This window comes from Cervus elaphus, chromosome 11 (genome assembly GCF_910594005.1).
Source record: "Cervus elaphus chromosome 11, mCerEla1.1, whole genome shotgun sequence".
Lineage (NCBI taxonomy): Eukaryota > Metazoa > Chordata > Mammalia > Artiodactyla > Cervidae > Cervus > Cervus elaphus.
Window position 1 is genome coordinate 12,735,244 of NC_057825.1, and position 24,460 is coordinate 12,759,703.

The 24,460-nt window shown below is 37.1% G+C and overlaps 1 protein-coding gene across 3 annotated transcripts in view; it reads left to right on the forward strand.

Moving 5' to 3' along the window:
• Positions 1-22,380, forward strand: part of RC3H2 (ring finger and CCCH-type domains 2) — a 49,521-nt gene extending 27,141 nt beyond the window's left edge. The window contains exons 10-21 of one of the 3 annotated variants that reach the window (XM_043916918.1): positions 4,937-5,245; positions 10,309-10,523; positions 11,199-11,632; positions 12,207-12,377; positions 14,143-14,289; positions 14,614-14,827; positions 15,062-15,146; positions 15,415-15,496; positions 15,599-15,733; positions 16,002-16,109; positions 16,207-16,355; positions 17,128-22,380. In XM_043916918.1, the coding sequence (XP_043772853.1) occupies positions 4,937-5,245; positions 10,309-10,523; positions 11,199-11,632; positions 12,207-12,377; positions 14,143-14,289; positions 14,614-14,827; positions 15,062-15,146; positions 15,415-15,496; positions 15,599-15,733; positions 16,002-16,109; positions 16,207-16,355; positions 17,128-17,323 (2,245 nt within the window). In that variant the 3' untranslated portion in view covers positions 17,324-22,380. The remainder of the gene's footprint in view (positions 1-4,936; positions 5,246-10,308; positions 10,524-11,198; positions 11,633-12,206; positions 12,378-14,142; positions 14,290-14,613; positions 14,828-15,061; positions 15,147-15,414; positions 15,497-15,598; positions 15,734-16,001; positions 16,110-16,206; positions 16,356-17,127) is intronic. The other 2 variants (XM_043916920.1, XM_043916919.1) reach the window with 2 other exon arrangements.
• The last annotated feature ends 2,080 nt before the right edge of the window (positions 22,381-24,460 follow it).

Below are 24,460 nucleotides of genomic sequence, written 5' to 3' on the forward strand. Positions count from 1 at the left end.
CTGCATATATCAACTGTTAATGGACATCTCTCTTTTGTTTTTAGATACTTTAAATCCAATTTGAGCTAATTTTCTCCTCTCATATATTGATGTCTTCTCTTGTATACACCGTCTGTCTACTTTCCCCAGGTGTACCCTGTCTAGTCAGTTATATATGCCATGCTATTGGAATAATCTTTGTCAGCTTTCACTTGCTTGTCTTAGTCATCAAGTCTGTCAGTTCCTGTATATTTCTTGACTCTTACTTGTTTTTTCTGTCCTTACAGACTAACCTGTCATCCCCTTTTCTTGATTCATAGTTGCCTCCTAATTATCTTATAGCTGTGGTTTTCTACCCTCAACCCCATTATTCCCGGCAATAGGGACACTTGGAATAGTAATAGAAATTCCCGACAAAATAGGGGGCACTTTGCATTTAAGGCTCATTGCAGATAATTAGAAGCTTAGGAATCCCTGTGGATAAAGATAAAGTCTGCTCTGTGACCTGCAAGTCTCTGTGTCATCTACTTACGCCTGCTTTTTTGGAGGGTGGGTAGCCCCATACCATGCTGTATGTAGGATCTTAGTTCTCCAACCAGGGTTCAAACCTGCGCCTACTACATTGGAAGCACAGAGTTTTAACCAGTGGACAGCCAGGGAAGTCCCCCGGCCTACCTTTTTTACCTCATCTCTCAATGCTCCCCATTTAGGAGACCACCTTTGGGAAGCACTTAAACTTAAAAAAGTTGGAGAAGAAATTATGTGATTTCATTGCCATTATACTCACAACTAGTGCCCAACTGAAAATCCCTTTTCCATCTTATATCTTCAAATTTGCTTCCTATTCTTTATCTCCAGTTCCAACTTTAGAACTTTACTATTTCTTGCCTGAACTTATAATAGTAGTAGTAAAAATAAGCTGAATTAATTGGTCAGATTTTGTGCCAGGTGCAGTATTTAATGTTTCACATGTGTGTGTTTACCCAGTTTGTCCATTTTACACTATGTAGCTTTTTACATGCATCTCCCTATGTCTCAACCAAGATTTTATTTTATAAGTAAGTGTCTAATCAGTCCATCTTCTGCTTTAAATTCTTAACTGGTTCTCAGTATATTATTGCTGGTTCTGGGCCCAGTCTTGGTTTCTAGCCATACTCCACCTTTTGTGTTACTTTTTTAAGATACATCCAGTTTACTACTATACACTTCGTTCTTTCCTTTGTACGTGTGTTCACTCTACATCATATACTCTCCTTTTCTCTGTTTGGAGAGCTCCTTTTCCTGGTTGTACTCAGATAGCATCTTCCATCTGAAAACCTCTGTGACTTCCAGGCAGTGGTTAGTTGCTGCCTTCACTGTGCTGCCGTAGTACCTTATACCTGGTAACTTTATAACTACCAGTTTGCTTATTGTGTTGCATTTATTTATTTACTGTGTGTATTTTCACTGTACTTCATTTATTTATGGGTTATTCATCTTTATATTTTCTGAACCTAGCAAGTATCTGACATGTAAACTCAGTATATTTATGTTGAAAGAACAGATAATCTACAATTTATGTTTTCAACCAGTTTCATACTCTGTTGCTCTTAAATAAAAAGAAGAAGGAGAAACAGGATAATACAAAGCATTGAGGAAGTGAAAGATGTCATTATCCCGTTGGTTAAAAAAAAAATGCATGTTGCTACCCAACTCAGACTTTTTGAGGATGGATCCTTTTTCTTAACTCACAATAATGTACCAAGAGGAATTCGAATGCAAATGTTTGTTTAACTTAATTTTTTTACCCCAGCCTACTTTCTCTATTGTACATATCTCTAACCAAACAAATGCCCCAGATCTCTCTTAATATTTGTATGAGTATATTTTAGAGTGTAGGGTATCAGAATCCTTTTCCCAAGGATTACTGCATTCTGGAGAGTGACAAAAGCCTGAGGTCAACCATCTCAACAAATACATTTAAAAATGGTTGTTAAGTGCTAGGTACTTATTTGAGGTACTTCTAGTGGTGAAAGAGGAGCATTAAACATGTAAACAGATAATTTCAGCTACTGATAAAATGCTATAGTCTGAGGTGGAAACAAGGTTGGCTTGAGGTGGAAACAAGTTTAGGAACTAGAAAGACGACCAGTGTGTTGGGAGGATGGAGAATGAGAAGAATGGAAAAAGATAATGTTGGAGAGGTTAGGCAAGGGCAGATCATACTGGTTTGGTGGACACTGGCAAAGAGTTTGCCTTTTATTTTGGAAGCCATTTTAGTGTTTTATTCAAATGGAACAATGGGATTTTAATTTTGTCTTACAAATGTTACTCTGGTAGCTACATGAGGGACTGCTGCAGTGGTTCAGGCAGAAGATTAGTAGCTTGGTCCTAGGATTATAGTAATTGAGATGATGACAAATAGCCAGACTTGGAATATATCTTAGAAGTAGAGCTGATTTGACTAATGGATCAAATATGAGGTATAAAGAAAAAAGAAGCAAGGATGACTCCAAGGTTTGGGGCCTTTGTTACTAAGTGATGTCTTTTACTAAGATAGGAAATGCTTGGGGGTAGAAAATCAGTAGTTCTCTTGGCCATGTGAAGTTTAAGGATTACTACACATTCATATAGCAAATATTTATAGAACACCTAGCGTGCACCAGGCACTGTGCTAAAGACAGATGAATATAAAAGGCAAAAATCCTTTCTCTCATGGGGCTTCCACTGTAGTAGAGAAGATAACGTAAAGTGAATAAATGGAAAACATACTCCCTGGTGCTGATGGTACTATGAGGAAAAGTAACAAGGTAAGGGGAGAGAGTGACTGAAAAGGGGGGCGTATTTCAGATGAGATTGTCTGGAAAAGGATCCCAGAGACTATGACATTTAAGCAGACACCTGAATGAAGCGTTGATGCACTGGAGAAGAAAAGATGATTATAGGAGTGAAGTCTTTGGAGAAGGCAAATGGGCTTGGGCCTGGGGTGCGAGTGGAGAGATTGACCTGAGTTCAGTACAGTAGCTCTTCATCCCTTATTTTAGGTGGAATGTGTAGTTACAGAAGCAGGAAGGTTGGTGGAATTAGTGATGGAAAGATAAGTAACTCTCCTCTGGTGTCGTCTATTCTCTCTGTTAAGTGGGAGGCAGTATCATCAGCTTTGATGGGGCTATGGAGAGTGAAAGGGAAGAGGATGTTAGACATATGAAAGTTAATTTAGTAAAGAAGTATATTAATGTATTGCTTGGCCATTTTAAGTGATTGATCATAATTTTGAAATGAATCTACTCAGCATGATTGCATGATTTTTCTCTAGCAACAGTCACCTACTTGAGCAGGCACAGAATAAGAGAGTAAGTAACAAATTGGATTGGGGCTTTACCAGGTGAGTTCAACAAGGTAATTGGGCCAAGGGAGTTTAAGGTAGGGATTAATGGTAGATAATGGATTCTGAACTTGGTAAGGCAGGGAGCAAATGCTTGTGGGGGCTCCTTGATGACCAGATTCCAAGTCTAAGTCATTAGCTTCCTGGATGCTAGAAGTCCAGTATGCATCCCTATTTAACTTTACTTTCTTTTGTTAAGGTTTTATTTCTCATCACTTCTTTCTTTTAAGAGACCCACAGTTAAAACTTTATTTTTCACCTGCAAGAGCAATCTTAAGGATATCTGAGCTTTATCCTTTGAGAAAGGAAAACAAGGAGCAGCTGGGCATTTTGTGCAGGAACCTTTGAGGTGAAAAATGCAAAGCAGGTTTCAGAGCAGTATGTTAAGGAAAGCACAGACCCCTCCATGCCACCAAATTGCCTTTTTAAAATATAGGTCTGCCTGTTACCCTTTTTTTTCAAGAAGTAATCATTGGTTCCCCAGAGCTGTAAGGTGATATGTGTAACCTGGCCATAACCTATTGCTTTTTTTTTTAATTTTGTATTCTGTCACTCCACCTTTAGCCAGTCTGGTCTGGGAATACTTGTCTTTACTGAGCTTTGCTTTTTCTGTCAATGTGTGTGTATGGGAGAGATGGGGAGAAGGACTGAATAATGAAGCTGTTTATAGATACTGAAGGACTAAAAGGGAAACTATTGTGAAGGCATTGCTCATCACCAACACTGTTTATATTTAATTACCATATGCTTATATATAACATTGGTATCAGATTAATTTAGTTATGTGTAATTACGACCCCATATGTGTATAGTCATCTTTCTATTCATGTAACATAGTTGTTTACCACGTTAAAGTATTGGCAGGAACATTCACTAGGACTATAATGAAATTTTTGTTGTACAAGTGGATATAAATTTTCTTAAATTGAATCCAGGATCAAATTGCTTTATGTATTAGAGTATTAGATCAGCCCCAAATTTAATATCAGAAAAGCTTTTTTAAAGAAAGATCTTTAAAATCAGAAAACTCTTTAACCCAAATACTTTATACTTTAGTCACAAACTAATCTGAAAAATATAATACTAAATTTATATATCTTGGAGTTTGTTTAAGAATGAGTTTTGGGTTTTTTAATCTCTTTAAAATTATACGATGCTTTAACAACTTGGCAACAGTAGAATCCTTTCAAACCTCGCCTACTTTTTCACCTACGTTCCCGACCAAGTTTGGTGTTGGTGCCTTTCGTTTCTCACATAGTGTGCTTTGTGCTCCAGTTATGCAGCGTTTTTCAGAAAGGTCTTTCCTGCCGCCTCAGGATGCTGTTTGAATGCATGTGTACTTTTCCTGCTGTATTAATTGTGTGTCTAAATACACGTGTTGTGTGTATACATGTGTGTGTGAGAGACACATTTTAATGTGCCAGGTATTATAGTTGTTTGGTATTATTTGATATTTAGCTGAATAAAGTATTTTTCAAAGCTATTCCTTCCTTGAAATTTTTTTCCCATTGCCCACGTCCCCCCGACCTTTTTTTAAACTTAGGGTAAGAGTTAATGAAATATTTACGGATATGTTTATTGTTTTTGAAACAGGTATCGATTAAGGAACAAAAAGATCAATGCAACTGTAAGAACGTTTCCTCTTCTAAATAAAGTTGGTGTAAACAACACTGTCACAACCACAGCCGGAAATGTCATTTCTGTCATAGGAAGTACTGAAACAACGGGGAAAATTGTTCCAAGTACAAATGGAATTTCAAATGCAGAAAACAGTGTTTCCCAGCTAATTCCACGTAGTACTGACAGTACATTAAGAGCTCTGGAGACTGTGAAGAAGGTGGGGAAGGTTGGCACCAATGGTCAGAATGCTGCTGGGCCTTCTGCAGAGTCTGTAACTGAAAAGTAAGTAGTAGGTAAAAATGTTTACATGAGTAAGTTAGCCTTTTTATAATTGCCTGAGTATTTTTATTTATCCTAAGAGAAAGCAGGTAATCAGAATTTTTACACATATTATTTCATGTAGTAGAGATAGCACTAAATACCAAAAAAATTTGAGTTCTAGTCCTGGCTCTGCAATTGATTAGCCTTCTGACCTTGGAAATTCACTTCAACTATGGGTGTTTTCTTCAACTGTAAGTGAAGAAGTTGAACCAGAATTGAGTTTTTCACACCTTATTTCCTTGAACTTTAGGATTGAGTCCATAGAGGTGCCAGAAAGGAACTAAGTAGAAAACTAAGCAGGTGAGATGCTTGAGCCTCCAGCCCCTGTTTCGATTAGGACAGTTCCACTTTGTGCTCTGTGATGGTGGGTAGTTGTTAAGAGAGAAATCTTTGAAGCCGGATTCTTGTGGGTTCATTTTGGCTCACTCTTCTCTAGCTGTTTGATCTTAGGCCAGTTACTTAATCTGTCTTCTTCAGTTTACTCATCTATAAAATTGATATAATGATACTGCCTACCTCGTATGTTGATTGTAAGAACTGAATGACTTAATACTGCAGTATGCTTTGATCAGTGCCTGCCACATAGCACTCACTAAATATCTGCGTCTGTTATTATTATTATTGTTGTCGTTTGGGGTTTTAGCATAAGACTTACTTTGGTAGAAAGGTTTTGGTACTTTAAGAAAAAAGTTTAAAAATTTTCAGATTATCTGAAAAGTTACGTTCATCTCTAATGTCTCAGGCTTTTGTATTCTTTTAGTGTCTTAAAGTCTGAGGTAAAACATATTCAGATTATGTTGCCCATAAATAGTCTGTCAGTATCTACTGTATGCCATATAAGGAAAAAGCATTATGCTGGGCACACAGTAAATTACTAGTGATTTCAAATAATAAATGGATAGGTAGACATTTATACTGTTTATTTCTGCAATTAGCATGCGATAGGGAAATTTGTTTATTAAATGATTCTTAAAGTCTTCCCTCAGAGAGATCTTGGAAGAGATAGAGAACATTGTCTAGTTTAGCACATGTTCCTTATACACTAATTCTGAGCTCTGCTTTTGGCACTCTTGAAAATGAGATGAGATGTATATCTGTGCCTTTAAGAAACTTACGACATAATGGGGGAGACAGCATTTACATAAGTGAAGCAATATTGGAGTTGGATCAAAGAACAGGAAAATATTATATTGCTGGGAGAAGTATGGGAAGAAGATTTAGGGTGTAGTTTGGCACCAGATTATGGAGACCTGTGTTAAACATGCTTAGGAAATGAGCTTTTGAAAGGTTTTGGCAAGGTAAAGTTGTAAAACCATAATGTCACTCACCATGAAAGAGTAAGGTACTAGTACATACTATAATATGGATGAACCTTAAAAACATTATGTTAAGTGAAAGAAGCTAGATACAAAAGCCATTATTGTAGAGTTCCATTTACGTGACTGTCCAGAATAGGCAAATCCATAGGAGACAGAAAGTAGATAAGTAGTTGCTAGAGGCTGTGGCTGGGGGAACAAGAGAATGGGAAATAGATGCTAATGAGTACAGGTTTCTTTGAGAGGTGATGAAAATGCTTCTGCAGAATAAGATAATGGTGATGGTTGCACAACCTTGGGAATACACCAGAAATCACTGAATTGTACACTTTGCAAGGATAAATTATATCTCGGTGCTTAAAAACTTTCAAAAATAAAAAAGTCTAAGTAAATAAATCATTTATTCATTGATTCAAAAATTATAAATCTTCTATTGTGTGCCAAATATCAGGCCAATTGGCATAGTTAATGAAAATGAACTAAATATACTCCCTACCTCTAAGCGTCTTCCAGTGTAGTTTGGGAAACACATATAAACAAATATAATATATTCTGAAAGGTACTGCAGTGGAGTTGTGTTCCAAATGTTACTGAAACAAACAAACAAAAAATAGCAATAATTCTGTCTGAAGTTAATTGTGGAAAATTTTTTAGCAGTAAGGTGATGACACCTGAACCATTCCAAAAGTATGACTAGTTAGGAAGGAACGGTCTTGTCAATGGAGAAAGCAGCTCAGACAAAAGCATGTAAGTAAGAGGGGTTGCAAGGAGATCAAACCGGTCAGTCCTGAAGGAAATCAGTCCTGAATATTCATTGGATGGACTGATGATGAGCTGAAACTCCAATACTTTGGCCACATGATGTGAAGAACTGATTGATTGGAAAAGACCCTGATGCTGGGAAAGATTGAAGGCAGGGAAAGGGGGCGACAGAGGATGAGATGGTTGGATGGCATCACTGACTTGATGGACATGAGTTTGAGCCAGCTCCCGGAGTTGGTGATGGACAGGGAAGCCTGGCGTGCTGCATTCCATGGGGTCGCAAAGAGTCAGACACGACTGAGCAACCGAACTGAACTGAAGGTCTACTGTGAAGGAGAGCCAGGAATCCTGAAATTCATCTAGGATGTAGCCATAGTAATCTAGCTGTCTGGCCAGAATGAGTTCGAAAGTTAGATTTTCCCTTAAATCTGAATTTTTGGGATAGCTTGCATGATTTCACATGGCTTTGAACCTTGTCATCTAGAACCAGACATCCTGGAATGTGAAGTCAAGTGGGCCTTAGGAAGCATCACTATGAACAAAGCTAGTGGAGGTGATGGAATTCCAGTTGAGCTATTTCAAATCCTAAGATATGATGCTGTGAAAGTGCTGCACTCAATATGCCAGCAAATTTGGAAAACTCAGCAGTGGCCACAGGACTGGAAAAGGTCAGTTTTCATTCTAATCCCCAAAAAAGACAATTCCAAAGAATGTTCAAACTAACACACAATGGTACTCATCTCACATGCTAGCAAAGTAATGCTCAAAATTCTCCAAGCCAGGCTTCAACAGTATGTGAACTTCAAGATTTTCAAGTTGGATTTAGAAAAAGTAGAGGAACCAGAGATCAAACTGACAAAATCCATTGGATCAGAAAAAGCAAGAGAGTTTCAGAAAAACATCTATTTCTGCTTCATTGACTACGTCAAAGCCTTTGACTGTGTGGATCCAACAAACTGTGGAAAATTCTTAAAGAGATGGAAATACCAGACCACCTTACCTGCCTCCTGAGAAATCTGTATGCAGGTCAAGAGGCAACAATTAGAACTGGACATGGAACAACAGAGTGGTTCCAAATTGGGAAAGGAGTATGTCAAGGCTGTATATTGTCACCCTGCCTATTTAAATTACATGCAGAGTACATCATGTGAAATGCCTGGCTGGATGAAGCACAAGCTGGGATCAAGATTGCCGGGAGAAATATCAATAACCTCAGATATGCAGATGAGACCACCCTTATGGCAGAAAGCAAAGAAGAACTAAAGAGCCTCTTGAAAGTGAAAGAGCAGCGTGAAAAAGCTGACTTAAAACTCAACATTCAAAAAACTAAGATCATGGCATCTGGTTCCATCACTTCATGGGAAATAGATGGGGAAACAATGGAAACAGTGTCAGACTTTATTTTTGGGGGCTCCAAAATCACTACATGTGGTGATTGCAGCCATGAAATTAAAAGACACTTGCTCCTTGGAAGAAAAGTTATGACCAACCGATACAGCATATTAAAAAGCAGAGACATTAAAGGTCTCTCTAGTCAAAGTTATGGTTTTTCCAGTAGTCATGTATGGATGTAAGAATTGGACTATAAAGAAAGCTGAGCGTCGAAGAATTGATGCTTTTGAACTGTGGTGTTGGAGAAGACTCTTGAGAGTCCCTTGAACTGCAAGGAGATCCACCCAGTCCGTCCTAAGGAGATCAGTCCTGGGTGTTCATTGGAAGGACTGATGCTAAAGCTGAAACTCCAGTACTTTGGCCACCTGATGCGAAGAGCTGACTCATTTGAAAAGACTCTGATGCTGGGAAAAATTGAAGGCAGGAGGAGAAGGGTATGACAGAGGATGAGATAGTTGGATGGTATTACTGACTCAATGGACATGAGTTTTAGTAGGCTCTGGGAGTTGGTGATGGACAGGGAAGCCTGGCGTGTGGCAGTCCATGGGGTTGCAAAGAATCAGACCTGAGTGAGTGAGTGAATTGACTTACTATTGTTATGAGGAAATCCTAATTATTTTCCTTCTTACCTTTATTGAACTTCAGAGTAAGCCCAGCACCTTTAACGTCTAAGCCGTTTGTACTTATTATTCTTATCTACAATTTCTTGGTTATTTTCTACATTTTGATACACAAATACACATAAGAGTAAGCATCTTCTAGATTAATCTCAGCTAGACTTAAAGGCATCCCATATTCCTCGTTGTTTATACTGTTGCTTTAATAGGGCTTCTCTGGTTTGAGAAGAACCCTCTAATCTAGTTGAGATGCAGTGTATTGAATTCCTGCATCATTAACAAGATCTTTTTCTTCAGTTACCACATATCTTCTTTCTGCCAGAGTTTGACTTCTTCAGAGGGTGTAAGAAGCCATGGTAAGATCCTCTGGAACTGATCATGTGGTGACTCAACAAAAAAAATAATTTGTGTTTTCTTTTTTTTGAATAAAAGAAAGCTTGTGTGTTTTGCATGTTTAATGAGTAACCATTTTATTGGTATTCTGTTTGTCCAGCAGATATTTACTGACTACCTACTATGTGGCAGGAACTTTTCCATTTATCCCAACAAATATTTACTGAGTGTCTTCTATATGCCACAAACTGTTTACGGTCCTTGGGATCTAGCAGTTAACAAAATGGGCGAAAATGGCCTTTCTTCATTGAGTTTACATTTCAGTTAATCTTAACTCTTAATAGAACAATCCTACCTGGAATTTGTTTGTGTTTTATGTTTTGTTTTTTATTTTTCACCCTCATCAAAATATGAGATCTTTTACTGTAATCTTGTGAACTAACAGTGTCAGGTAGCAGTGAAATTCATTGCCTTGTCACCTGAAAAACCTGAAGCGTTGTCTGTCAATGGTCACTATATAATTTTATGAAAAATTCCTACTGAGGAAGACTTAACAGACATAGGCAGTGATTTATCATTTGCCTTTGTTAAATTTTCTCTCTAGTAAAATTGGCTCTCCACCTAAGACTCCTGTAAGTAATGTAGCGGCTACCTCAGCTGGGCCCACTAATGCTGGAACAGAGCTGAATTCTGTGCCTCCAAAATCCAGCCCATTTATCACTAGAGTACCAGTATATCCTCAGCATTCTGAAAACATTCAGTATTTTCAAGATCCAAGGACTCAGATACCCTTTGAAGTCCCACAGTACCCACAGACTGGTAAGTGATTTTAGATAATTCTATGAAAAAGAAACTACAGTATAACATTTGTTGTAATAAATCAGTGAGTCATTTATATCTATCTAGAATACCTACATTAAAAAATCAATCTTTTGGACTGCATGACCCTTAAGTTTTCTTCCTGTCTTAAGAATCTATGATTCTACATACCAATAGTTTTAAGATTTCTCATTCCTATGAATCAAATATGGGGTTCATGGATGAGCATTAGTGAGTTTTATATATCCTCTGAAATAATATACTAAATGTTTGGTTTATATACACTTAAAGTATAATTTTGGAAAGACTGCACATAGCTTATATAGATTATGAAGGATGTCTTTAAACTGTGCTCCCCAAAAGGGTAAGAATCAATGACCTAACTAATTACTTAAACCAAAACCTGTGGCAATACATGCCCTCAAAGGGAATTTACCAGGCACCTGTTAATAGTTCATTGTATGTTTTTAAGGAACAGTTTAACAAAATGTTGAATGTTAAGGATTTTCATATAGTGGTGTCTTGAAAGCATGTAGTATCTTTCTAATCCAGGGGTAACTAAAATTCAGAACTTATGTTATTTTCCCACATTAAAGGCTGCTTTAGACTTAAACCATTATAAGATGTTAAATTTTACTAAAATTACATTAAATATTCCTCTTTCCAATTTTCAAGGATACTACCCACCACCTCCAACGGTACCAGCTGGTGTGGCTCCCTGTGTTCCTCGCTTTGTGAGGTCCAATAATGTTCCAGAGTCCTCCCTCCCACCTGCTTCCATGCCATATGCCGATCATTACAGTACATTTTCCCCTCGAGATCGAATGAATTCTTCTCCTTACCAACCTCCTCCTCCGCAGCCGTATGGACCAGTTCCTCCAGTACCTTCTGGAATGTATGCTCCTGTGTATGACAGCAGGCGCATCTGGCGCCCACCTATGTACCAACGAGATGACATTATTAGAAGCAATTCTTTACCTCCAATGGATGTGATGCACTCGTCTGTGTATCAGACGTCTTTACGGGAAAGATATAACTCATTAGATGGGTATTATTCAGTGGCTTGTCAGCCACCGAGCGAGCCAAGGACAACTGTGCCTTTACCAAGGGTAAGTGATAATGGAACTAGGAATGCTAGTACAGCACAGTGGTTAAGAGTCTAGTGTCTGATGTTACAATATTTGGGTATATCCTGGCTCCTCCACTTACTAATTGTGTAACTTAATGGAATTTACTTGACTTCTCTCTGTCAGTTTTTTCACATTTGATGGAAATAATAGTAGTACCTACCTCATAAGGCTGTTGTGAGGATTAAATCAGAAAAAGCTCTTAGACTTGGACCTGATGCATATACATGCTCAATAAATGTTAATGTTTGGATACGAAACTGATCAGAAAGTAAAAAAGAAATCTTGAAGATACAAAGACAGGGCCTGTTTTTCCTATCCCCACATATATACATATGATTTTCCTAAACCAGAAAAGTGAGTGCTCAGATTTTACTTTTAACATTATTTAAACCCTTTCGATTAAGTGTATGGAGAAGAGGCTAGGGAGACTTACCTTCTGTATTCTTTTTTGTCCCAACAGTATAATAAATGTTCACATTATTTACACAGAGCATAGTTAAATTTATTTTCTGCTCCCTAGATGATTAAGATTGTTTCTTTTATCCCCCCTTAGGAACCTTGTGGTCATTTGAAGACCAGTTGCGAGGAGCAGATAAGAAGAAAGCCAGAGCAGTGGGCACAGTACCACACTCAGAAAGCACCTCTTGTTTCTTCAACTCTTCCTGTGGCAACACAGTCACCAACACCACCTTCTCCTCTATTCAGTGTAGACTTTCGTACTGATGTAAGAAAGAAAGGTTTTAATCACTTGATGTTGCAGGGACAGGTTAGACAACTGACTTCAGAGCACTCATTCAAGCTAGGGTTAGCTGTGTTGGATATTTTGCATTGGTTTGGTGGCAGTTGAGTTTAATTTAATAAACATTGAGTATGTAAGCTCTATGGCCAGGCATTGTGATACTGAAGACCACTAACAAATCACGCTCCTTTTCCACCAAGAATTCAAGTCTTTCCAGCATTACAGTTCTCCTTATTTTTATAGATTTTATTTATAAATAAGATTTATACCCACCATTTATTGAGCACTTACTTGGCCAGGCACTGTGCTAAGCATTTCCATAATGTTATTTAATTCTTACAAAATCCTTAGGGGGCAGGTATTACCCATATTTTACAGGTTAGGTATCCTGCTCAGAGAAGTTAAGTAATTTGCCCAGGTAATAAATTCAGCCTATAAGTAGCTTGGATTTGAATTCTGGTCTGTCTGAGGCATTTCTTCCTTACTTCACAAGAAGTACAGAAATGCCTACTATATTATTCATGGTGTTTTAAATCACTGTTAATTATTGTTCTTATCATTTCAAGACAGGTTTTGCACCAGGATTGTTTTAATGTACCCTGTTTTCCATACTGTGTATTTAGGACAAACCATTAATTTTTCTTTGAGTCATCTGGTTTATTCCCTATCCCTAGAGATACTAATATAAAAATTTTTTTTTTCTAATCTTTTCATTAAATTCAAAAAATTTCAATATATGCAAAAGGAGAATAGTAATAAACTCCATGTACCCATTATACAGTTATCAACTCAGCCAATCTTGTTTCATTTGTAGCCCCTCTTCCTACTGGATTATTTTGAAGTAATCCTAGACATCATCTTTTTCCATCCTTAACTATTAGATTTTTAAAGTAGACATCATTTTTTAAAAATCCTAGATAGCATATTTTTCCATCCATAAATTTGAATTTTTAAATTCATCTTCCCAGTCCCTTTGTCAGATCCCCAGGCTGGGAAGCCTGACCTGGGGCTCAGAATCTTCACAATAATGGGAGAACTTCTTTGGTATTATTGTTAACCAGTTTGTGGGTCACTCATCTGGCTGGTATGGGATTTGATTTTATTGTGATTGTACCCTTCCTACCACATCGTTGTGGTTTCTCCTTTGTCTTTGGACATGTAAGGTATCTTTTTTTTCATGAGTTCTAGCATCCTCCAGTCGATGTTTGTTTAACACCTAGTTGCAATTTCAGTGCTCTCGCAGGAGGAGATGAGCGCATGTCCTTCTACTCTGCCATCTTGAACCAATCCCGATCCAAATTTATCTCATCAAAATTAGACTTCTTCAAAGCAGCTAACCATCTTGAGAAGAGTGTTGCCACTTGCTTAATACGAAAATGTATTTCTATGTATGTGTTTATGTATGTGTGTGTTTTCTTTTGCTTTTTTTCATTTTTTGGAGCACTTTGTACCATGTTAGAGGCATGCTGTAAATTGTTTATTGTTCTGGGTAGTGTCACTCCGGGATTCCTTACGAGTTCTTAAAGGACAAAGTGAAAAAAGAGAAGACTTTCTGTTTCCTATTAAGACATAATATAAATACATACTATTTGTAACTTATTACAGTTTTTGTATTAGTTATTGAATGTTTAATTATTCACTACAAAGTGCTGTGAATTCTATAATAGTTACTTTATATTAGTTACAAGTTTGTAGTTTAAATTTCTTACCAATTGCCTTTGTTTTTATTTTTCATTCTTTTTTTAACCAGTTCTCTGAAAGTGTGAGTGGCACAAAATTTGAAGAGGATCATCTTTCCCATTATTCTCCCTGGTCTTGTGGCACCATCGGTTCTTGTATAAATGCTATTGATTCAGAGCCCAGAGATGTTATTGCTAATTCAAATGCGGTATTAATGGTATGATTTGGGGGGCAAGGGTTATGCATGTTGATTCAAATTTTAGAATGATTGAAAGCTTTCGTCTTCATTTTGTTGCTGTATACAGTAACTCATTTGTAAGCAGCAGTTATATTTAGGTGAGTCTGAAATAAATTGCACCTAGTGTTTAAATTATTTGAACATAGTGGAGTGTTTTAAAAATAGATGGTGGGTTATCACTGAGATATACAGTTAATGTTAAATTTACCAGAGAACCTAATTTCATGTTTTTTGAAAACATTTACTTGTATTATTAGCTGAAGTAATTGCCCACGATCTATTTATTTTCTTTTATTTATACAGGACCTGGATAGTGGGGATGTTAAGAGAAGAGTGCATTTATTTGAAACTCAGAGAAGGACAAAAGAAGAAGATCCAATAATTCCTTTTAGTGATGGACCTATCATCTCAAAATGGGGTGCGATTTCTAGATCTTCCCGTACTGGTTACCATACCACGGACCCTGTCCAGGCCACTGCTTCCCAAGGAAGTGCAACCAAGCCCATCAGTGTATCAGGTAATCCGTATCATTGATAATTCACCTGGTATGTTCTAGCACTGTGCTTTATAATCCTCACTCTGTTAGGTATAGAACATGTCTCTCCATTTAACAACCACTGTAAACCTAGAGTTAAACGGCTTAGCCAGTAGAGCATGGCTAGTTAGATAAATGTGGATTTTTTTTTTGGAAAGTATACATTCACATCTGTATCTAATTTTTCACTTTTCTGGTCATTGTTTCTTTCTACAGATTATGTCCCTTATGTCAATGCTGTTGATTCAAGGTGGAGTTCATATGGTAATGAGGCTACATCATCAGCACATTATATTGAACGGTAACATTGCTCTTAATTCTTCAGGGTTCTCTATTCTCAGACTTGTCTGTATTCCCAAAGTGCAGATGGAAGTCCCAGTTATTCATGAACTGTGCTTTGCTAGTTTTAACTATATAACGAATTTCTGAAAGAAGTTTACATCTGGAATGATGATTGAAACTTTCAGGGTTGATCTGTTATGTAAAACATATATAGTATATAGCTATCATATAGTCATTACTTCTTTAGTTGCTTCATTTTGTAACAGTAAACATATTTCTCTTTAAAGGGACAGATTCATTGTTACCGATTTATCTGGTCATAGAAAGCATTCCAGTACCGGAGATCTTTTGAGCATTGAACTTCAGCAGGTAAGCTCTATGTCAGTCAGCTTTGAGTTTATTTTTTTTAAAAAAGAATGACATTTAAAAGCTAAAGGCTGGAAGCTGACTCCTTTTTTTTTTCCCCTCTAGGCCAAGAGTAACTCATTGCTTCTTCAGAGGGAGGCCAATGCTCTGGCTATGCAACAAAAGTGGAATTCCCTGGATGAAGGCCGTCACCTCACGTTAAATCTTCTAAGCAAGGAAATTGAACTGAGAAATGGAGAGGTGAGGACACGGACCCGCTCAGCTTCATTTCTAGTATATGTGCTGTTTGCTGCGGCTGCCTGTTGTTTTGTGCCATTGTTTAGTGCATTTTATGCCATTACTTAGCATGGCTTTTTCTGGTGGATGATTGCTTTTAAAATTTAACAGGAGCAATAAAATTGTAATCCCAGATTTCTTTTCTTATATCAGTCATTGAGATTCCAATTTTAATTTAAAAGGGAAGCCTCAGTTTCCACAGATGTGAAATCAGTGTTTTTCTTAATTACAGAGTGATTATACAGAAGATGCAGCTGATACTAAGCCTGATAGGGATATTGAGTTAGAGCTGTCAGCACTTGATACTGATGAACCTGATGGACAAGGTGAACAGATTGAAGTAAGTACCACAATTAGATATCCAGGAGGCTTTACTCCATTGGAAATTAAAGTAGAGAACACATTCCTCCCGAAGGATTAACATTTTATTTTCGTAGGAGATCCTGGACATACCGCTTGGTATCAGTTCTCAAAATGATCAGTTGCTGAATGGAACAGCAGTAGAGAATGGGCATCCAGTCCAGCAGCACCAAGAGGAGCCTCTGGAGCAGAGCAGACAGAGTTTAGGTGAAGACCGTGTGATTCTGTGAGTGTTAGACATAAGATTCATAACCACTGGGCATAAGCCATGAATATTTAAAGAGAAATAGATACACTACTAAATTCATTTTTTATTTTATCCTATGAGGGGAAAACCTTGTGTAATAAGGCAATGATTTGGTCAGTCTGGATTTCTAGGAGAGCAGAGGTAAATTTGAACTAGCAAAGTGCTCCATGTTAGTAGCCTGAAACTTGCTTTTTATTGGGGTCAGTGTTTATTTTTATACTTGAGCATCAGGAGGATGAGATGGTTGGATGTCATCACTGACTCTGGACATGAGTTTGAGCAAACTCAGGGAGATAGTGAGGACAGGGAGGCCTGACGTGCTGCAGCCCATGTGGTCACAAAGAGTCAGATATGACTTAGCGACTGAGCAACAATCAGGTTATACTTTCTCTGTCTGATAGCAAGCATCAAAACTACAAAATGGAGAATTAAAACCTAAATAAAGGGTTTCCCTTTTTAAAAATCATGTTAGGATATTCTCGATCTTGAGTATAATTACTGCCAAAAATACGGGTTTATCTTGAATTGATAGTTTTTTGGCCTTAAATTAACCAATCTTCTAATTTTTTATTATAGTTTTTGGAAAATGGGATTTTTTTTTTTAGTGACCTCTGATTCATTTTAGTGAAAAAGACATGCTGTTTCTAGGGGCTCTTAAAGTGTGTTATAGCTTTTATTCAGTATGCATGGTTACTCTTAAAAGTTTTCACTTAAAACTGATTTGTTTTCAATGTCATTTATTTTCTCCCAGGGAAGAGCAAAAAACAATTCTGCCGGTAACTTCTTGCTTTAGCCAGCCACTCCCAGTGTCCATCAGCAATGCGAGTGGCCTACCCATCACCACATCTGTCAGTGTTGGCAACCTCATTCTGAAAACTCATGTTATGTCTGAAGATAAAAACGACTTTTTAAAATCTGTTGCAAATGGGAAGATGGTTAATAGCTGAAAGGAGGTTCATCTTTCAAATTTGTGACCATACCATGGAAGCATTTACACTAGCTTTTTATATATATAATATATATTATATAATGTATATTTTTTTTAAAAAAAAGATATTACTGGGGGCATCCATTTCCTGTGGACTCTTTGATACTTCAAGCCCTCTTGCATTAGCATTATGAAAAAAAAAAGAAAATTTACTTTACTAGGGTAACACGTTCACTTTCCAGAAGTGATTGGAATTTGGACATTTAACTTAAGCTTCAAGCAGCTTTTTATGAGTTTGTAGCAATCCGGTGCAGTAACTGAGCCATTTCCTATTTTAAATGGCTTGTATAGAAAATTAACAACTCAGTTATTAAACTAGCAGGATCCTACAATGATACATCTAGTGAAAGTAGACTTAATTAACTTATTTATTTCTATTTTATGTTTCACTGAGAGAAATTTCCATCTCATTCCAGCTGCTTTATTTATCTTTTTCATGGGACTTTGCATGGATTTTTTTTTCCTCTTATTTTTTTTTTTTTTAATTTTGAAGAGTGGAGTTAAACGTTCTTACCATAGAATTTTACAGGGTTATATACTAGCTTTCTTTACTGCATTATATGTAGGAGTGTGGTGCAGTGCTTTTATCTGTAGCATTTAACTTTTTTTTCAATTTTCCATTTTTCAAGAATAGTTTCTGCTTTGTTAATATTTATACACAGGCTACTTGTTGAAGTAAGTAATTAAATATATAACCAAGTGCCTAAGTCTTTCAGCTGATGTACTAGATATTAAATTCTCCTAAGTTATGCAGAATCGTTTTTACAATTTTGATAAATTATGCACTAATGTAATGGCAGTTTTTTAAAATGCAGATTTAAGCCTGTACATTATTGAATCTGATGACTTGGCAAAAGAATCAGGTGCTTTCAGCTTTTTTGAGAAAACCCTGTATGTAGCGTTTGCACTGACTAACAGGATGGTATTGCTGGGTTTTTAATTTAATTAATTTGGATGTTCATTGCATTATCTTGGTTAAATATTGTTTATTGTTACTTCATGTTGGGGTTTAATTTTCCTTGTTTTCTGACTGTTAGGTTGATAAGACTATGAACCATGTAATAATAGAATATTGGCTAACCTTTATTCATACTTAAAAACATGAATGATTGCTGCCCTGCTAAAATGTGACTGAAAAGTGTTTTGACTTGGCATCTGAAAGTATGCAGTATGTTCAACCAGCTGTGCTCCAGATTTGTGGGAGATATTTTACTGAAACCTAAATTTCAGTCAACATTTGAAAACAAAAGCTGGGCATTCCTTCTTGGTGATCTTACCTATAGTTTGTGTCTTTGTTTTTCCCCCTCTTATTTCTTTAAGATTAGTTTGACTTTTATTATTATTTTTTAATTAACTTCTGTGAAGTTGTTTACTCTGAAAATTGTACTGGAATATTTTAAGCCAAGCTGATCTTTCACCAGGTGTACTGTATGTAAGGGCTTTTCCTGCTAGCAAGATGCTTAAACAGGATCATGTTATTGGTCGTCTGAGCTATTTAGTTGTTTTACAAAACCACAGCATTGTATCAGATAAGATTTTGATAAAAAGTTTTGTGCACATTTCCAGGGGTGGGAGGGTTGACATTTCCCTGAAATTTCTTGATCAGAATGAGTAAATACTGGTGTTTGATACCTGTCTTAATGAACATGCTCATAAGGTGACTGATAAGTTGTAAATATACCTGAGAAACAAAGGGGTAGTTTTGATATTCTGGTGTCAGTATGGAAGATCTTACACATTTATTTAATATTCAGATGTATGAAGATGTTTGTTTGTAGCATAACAGCACAGTAGCCTTGACTTAGTTTCCTTTGGTTAGTACTGTACCTTTTTGCCATGGCCAGTGCCCCTATCCCTACAAAGACATTTTATTTATTTCACTCTGTAACCTGAAATGAATAGGAATAAGAGTTTTAAACCATGTTACATTAACTTATTTCCGACATTATGAATTAGCCTAGGATATTACAGGAACGTGATTGTTATATAATTTATATCAGAACCTTTCTATAAAATATGCGCTTATTACATTTGAAATGCTTCCAATGTACTTTATTTGCTGTTTGTATTTCCAAAAAGGATATGCAAACCAGTATGTCTATTTCATGGATATTTAAATAGTGAGATCTTCCATGTTGAAGGTAATGTATTTTTTTTTAAGATTTTAAAATTGCTATTTTGTTACAAAATAGAGACCTATTAACAGTTTGAGAGCTCCTTATGTGCCCTCAGGGAAAGAACCCTCTGTGCAACAGAACTACGCAAAACATCTTCAGCACGTTCTGAGGGTGAATATATACTACATAAATTGATCTTGTGTATTTAACCTTATCTTTTTAATTTTAAAATTGAAGTTTTGAAACTTGGTTGTGCTCTGCTGGAGGGGGTTGGGATAAACTGCTTAGGTGTTTGCCTACTTGTCCAGTGAAATTACATTTGCATCAGTGTATGTATATACCTGCCAACTTTATTGGTATGTCTCAGAACATTTATATTAAAATAATGCTTGTCTTGCAGCAGGTGATCCCATAAAACAATAATTCCCTGTTCTTAAAAACTTACTCTCTTCCTCACTAACAGCATAGGAATTGTTTCTGTGTAGGGATGATTCTGTATTGCATCCTTTATGTAGTGACCATCTTCTGTTTCTCATGGCCTGAAGTAAATTTGTAGTAAAGACATTGGTTCTCTGCCACTTGAGAAGAAAGAGCAGTTTATCTGATCCTTCTTCTGAAAGGTACGTAATGGTATCATAGAGGAAAAAAATCACAAATCAGACCTAGAGTGTGACTTTTATATTGGGGGTATTCCCTGTCATTTGACCCTTTTACCAACATGTTTATGATGTACATATATTTGAAATCAAAAGATATAAAGCAATAGGAGAGGAAGTTTGTAATGTCAACTAAACTGCACATGTGGTGTGTGGTCTAATTAGGAAAAAGTAGTCTGAGGTCTGGAAAGTGGGAAAATGGTGGGGGTTTTTTGTTTTGACTTTTGTGTTTTTTAAAACTTCTGGGTCACATTCTGAAGTTCATGTGCCTCATTCAGATACTATGATGTAGCATCAGTAAGTCTTTCCTATGGTCTCATCTTATCTCACGAATCCTGAGAAAGTTACTGAAGTCTTTTGTCTCATTGGTACCTGAACAAAGTAGATTGCTTTGCTTTCCTGCCATGACTTTCAATACCATCTAGTAAACCAGCGTGAAAGTTGTGCATCATAATTTTCAAGAGGAGGTACTTTGGTGGGTCAGTAGCACTGATACTTTTCCTAGTAGCTGTTTACTCTCAGAATAATAAACGAAACCTCCTGTACTAGAAATGAAATTTTCTATTTGTGTGGATCTGGTCACTTTCAACTCAATTTCAAGTTGATTCTAAGTTTATAAAGCACATCTCAATTTTGTGTGCTGCTTTGAGAAAATTACAGGATGCACAATAATTTGTAGGAATTTAAAATGGGATCATTTAAACATTTGAAAATTTGTTTTAAAAATCATCTAGCTTGCTTGTGCATTTTAGATGTTAAAGCCCATGTTGTCTTGTTAACAGGCGTGGAGTTTGTAATGATCAGATTGAGCATGTGATTTCAGCTTTGAATCTGAATTTCTTCCCCAGTTGCTAGAGTCATTTTCTGAGCAGACTGTCACTAGTATTGGTGACTAATCATTCAAGGGGAAAGTTGCATTTGCAACTGTATATTGCTTTCCTGGAAGAAATTTCCTTGTGTCTTAGTGAATGAAGAGTGTTGTTGGGATCACTTGCTGTAACTCCTACATAAGAACCCCTTCTGCAAGCAGAACACAAATGCACATGCTCAAGGAGTATCTCATCTTATGAATAAGTCAAATGAATTTGCTAGTCATTCCTTTATACTAGCGGTTTCTTTGTATCCCTTTGCTGGCAAGGGAATATAAGGAGTCAAGGCCACCAATCAGAACACCCCACATTTGAGTGGAGTCCTATTTTTACTCCAAGAGCAGTTATTCCCCGAAGTCTGAAATTGGCAGTTTTTTTCTTTTTTTAAATAAAAAAATTTTAAATCTCCTTAAACCAGTGGAACACAGACACTGGCTGCACTTAGTACTGCCAAAAGCCAAGGTCATTTGCATATATTCCATCAATCTGTCAAGAATTAGGCCTCACTTTATAACCCAAGGCATGGAAGTGCATGCATTCTCTTAGCTGGGCAAACAATTATACTGTAGTTGTGATACAACACATGTGGCTTTTATTTGTACTGCACATATCCACTGTACAGCCACTTGGGAGTATCGTGGTTAGCTTGCAGCAACTGCTGTCTGCATTTATACTGTTTATTGCATATTCTTTTCCCTGGAAGTGAAAGAGAAATGTTTTTTCTTGTTGCATTGATTACATTTTATAAATTTGCTTAGCTGGAAAGTTTGGGAAAAGAGGCCTGTTTGTCAATTGTACAACCGATTGTGAAGCTCTAGTGTGAATATTTTTACGTCTGTATTAGACATTTTCTTTGCAAATCTATTGTTCGATTGAAATGTAAATGAAATTAAAAGATGGTGTACACCCATCATGTAAAAAGCAGGCACCATCTCTAAGATGGATTTAATGCTCATTTTTAAGGCATATACTCAGCTTCTATTTAAAACTATAATTTAAAATAATTCTGTACAATGAAATGGGGAATATATATGGGAATAAATTCTATGCCATTTATTTCAATTTGAATTTCCAAATTGTACTGTTTCCCTTTGTGCTATAGAAATAGGATTAAACAGGGGAAGGCTAGGATTCATAAGGCCTGTATATGGGGGGAGGGCAGAGATGGAACAATGAGGGTTGTGATGATAGTGAATAGCAAAGAGTGAATTCTGTGTGTTTTTGCTGTAGCACTGAAGTGAAGAGATATTAGCTTTGGCTGTTCACAGAATAGAGCATCATGATTTCCAGTGTTTGAGAGAAAATTGATGGAAAAAGTTTGCAGTACTTGACATGTATTTGCATGCACAAAATAAAATTATTTGTCCACCTTAAGAGTTGTTTGTTTAGTGTCAATATAAGTCTGTGGTGCATTTTCGTTAACTTGACTTCCTTGGCAAAGTTTTTGGTTTCACCAAGCTACCAGGATACTCTTTGAGATTTAAATAATCACCTGCGTCATGCATTCATCACTGGTAAGGATCTGAAAGAAGTAGATAGGCCAGGGAGTTTGAAATACTCCTTAATTTGATCAGTCACTTTATTCATTCAGTGTAGAGTATTTTCTATATGGAAGATGAAGACATAGATAATGCCAGCAGTTCACAATCTAATGGAGAAAATAGACTAAATACACAAATGATGAATCTGAAGTAGTGTATTAAAGAAGTATGAAGACTGTCCAGGGGGACCTCAGAATGTAACAGACAATGACCTCAGTGGATCTAGACACCATTTTTACTGGGCGTTGAATAGTTTTACTCATTGACTCAACTGATGAATTTTAACTCCCTGTCTCTGCTGGTCGGTAAGGTTGAACGTCAGTGAAACAAACTAGCCCTTTCTCTTGAAACTCTCAGCGTGGAACATGGGAAAAACAAATCTGAATAGCCAGCTCAGTGAGCTATTTTCTAGTATAAGGTATATGGAAACTCCAGAAGGGAAATGATGGGGTGAATGGTAATGATAGTGAGCCAGAGGAATTGCTTCTTTGAGAAATTACCTCAGGCTAGACTTCATAGGCTGAATATATTTCACCATCCAGACCTAAATGGGAGAAAACACCCAAGTATCTACTCTACCTTCACACCAACCCACTCTGTATCCTAATAGTCCTTCACTGTAAATATTATGAGCCTTGTTTTATATTTGAGATGTTAAGAAACTTGCCCAAGACCTTGTAACTAGAAAGTAATGGAGTCAGAATTCTGATTTCAAGTCTTATTCTACCTTCCAGAGGTGGTGATGGTTGGAACCTATTTCAACCATAAGTGTTAAACAGTGGAAGGAGTGTTTGAGGAATAGCTTAACCAACTCTGAGAGCACTTAATATGTTCCAGACACAGTTCTAAGTGCTATGGGTATAATATCATCGAGGACCATTATTTTCACCATTTTACAGATGAGAAAACTGAGGCAGAGACCGTAGAGAATTTGCCCATGGTCACATAGATAGATGAGGTAATTGGGGACCTCTGTGAAGGACACTGAATACTAAAGAGACTGTTAGGGAGTGTTGGAAGTTAGGTGACCCGATCGATTTGAGGTTTTAGATCACTTTGGCAGTAGTGTTAGGTGAAGCTGGAGATTGACCAGCAGGGAAACAAGTCAACAGTCTAGGTAAGAAGGGTTTAGACCATGGCCAAAGCAAGGATGGAAGGAAAGAGATGAATTTGAAAAGTAGGAGAACATCTCCACATTATCATGGATTAAATCTGGCTTAGAATCCTAGACCTTATTGCTGAAAACGTCAATATTTGTGAAATAGGTGATTTTGTATAAGCCCTGGAGTGATCACTGAGATAGAAAGAAGGGGAAGAACCATGGATAGTTGACGGAAAGGAGGGTAAACTTAGTGAAGGAAATGAAATTCCAAGAAGATTTTATTTTCTTTATAATTGACACCTATTGAAGTAATTATTATGCAGTTTAACAAAGACTACTTTTTTTTAATATAATTGAGAAGTCCATAGTGCAGTGGTTCCAAACGTACGTGTATATTGCAATCTCCTGGGCGTCTTTAAATAAATCCCAAAGCTCAGAACACACCCCAGACCAAGTAAAACAATCTGAGGAGGTGGGATCAAGGCATTGGTACTTTTGAAGCTCCCCAGGTGTTGCCAATGTGCAGAACGGTTGGGAACCACTGCCATCATGAATGGAGAAGGCAATGGCACCCCACTCCAGTACTCTTGCCTGGGAAATCCCATAGACAGAGGAGCCTGGTAGGCTGCAGTCCATGGGGTTGCAGAGTCGGACACGACTGGGTGACTTCACTTTCACTTTTCACTTTGATGCACTGGAGAAGGAAATGGCAACCCACTCTAGTATTCTTGCCTGGAGAATCCCAGGGACGGGAGCCTGGTGGGCTGCTGTCTGTGGGGTCACACAGAGTCGGACATGACTGACGTGGCTT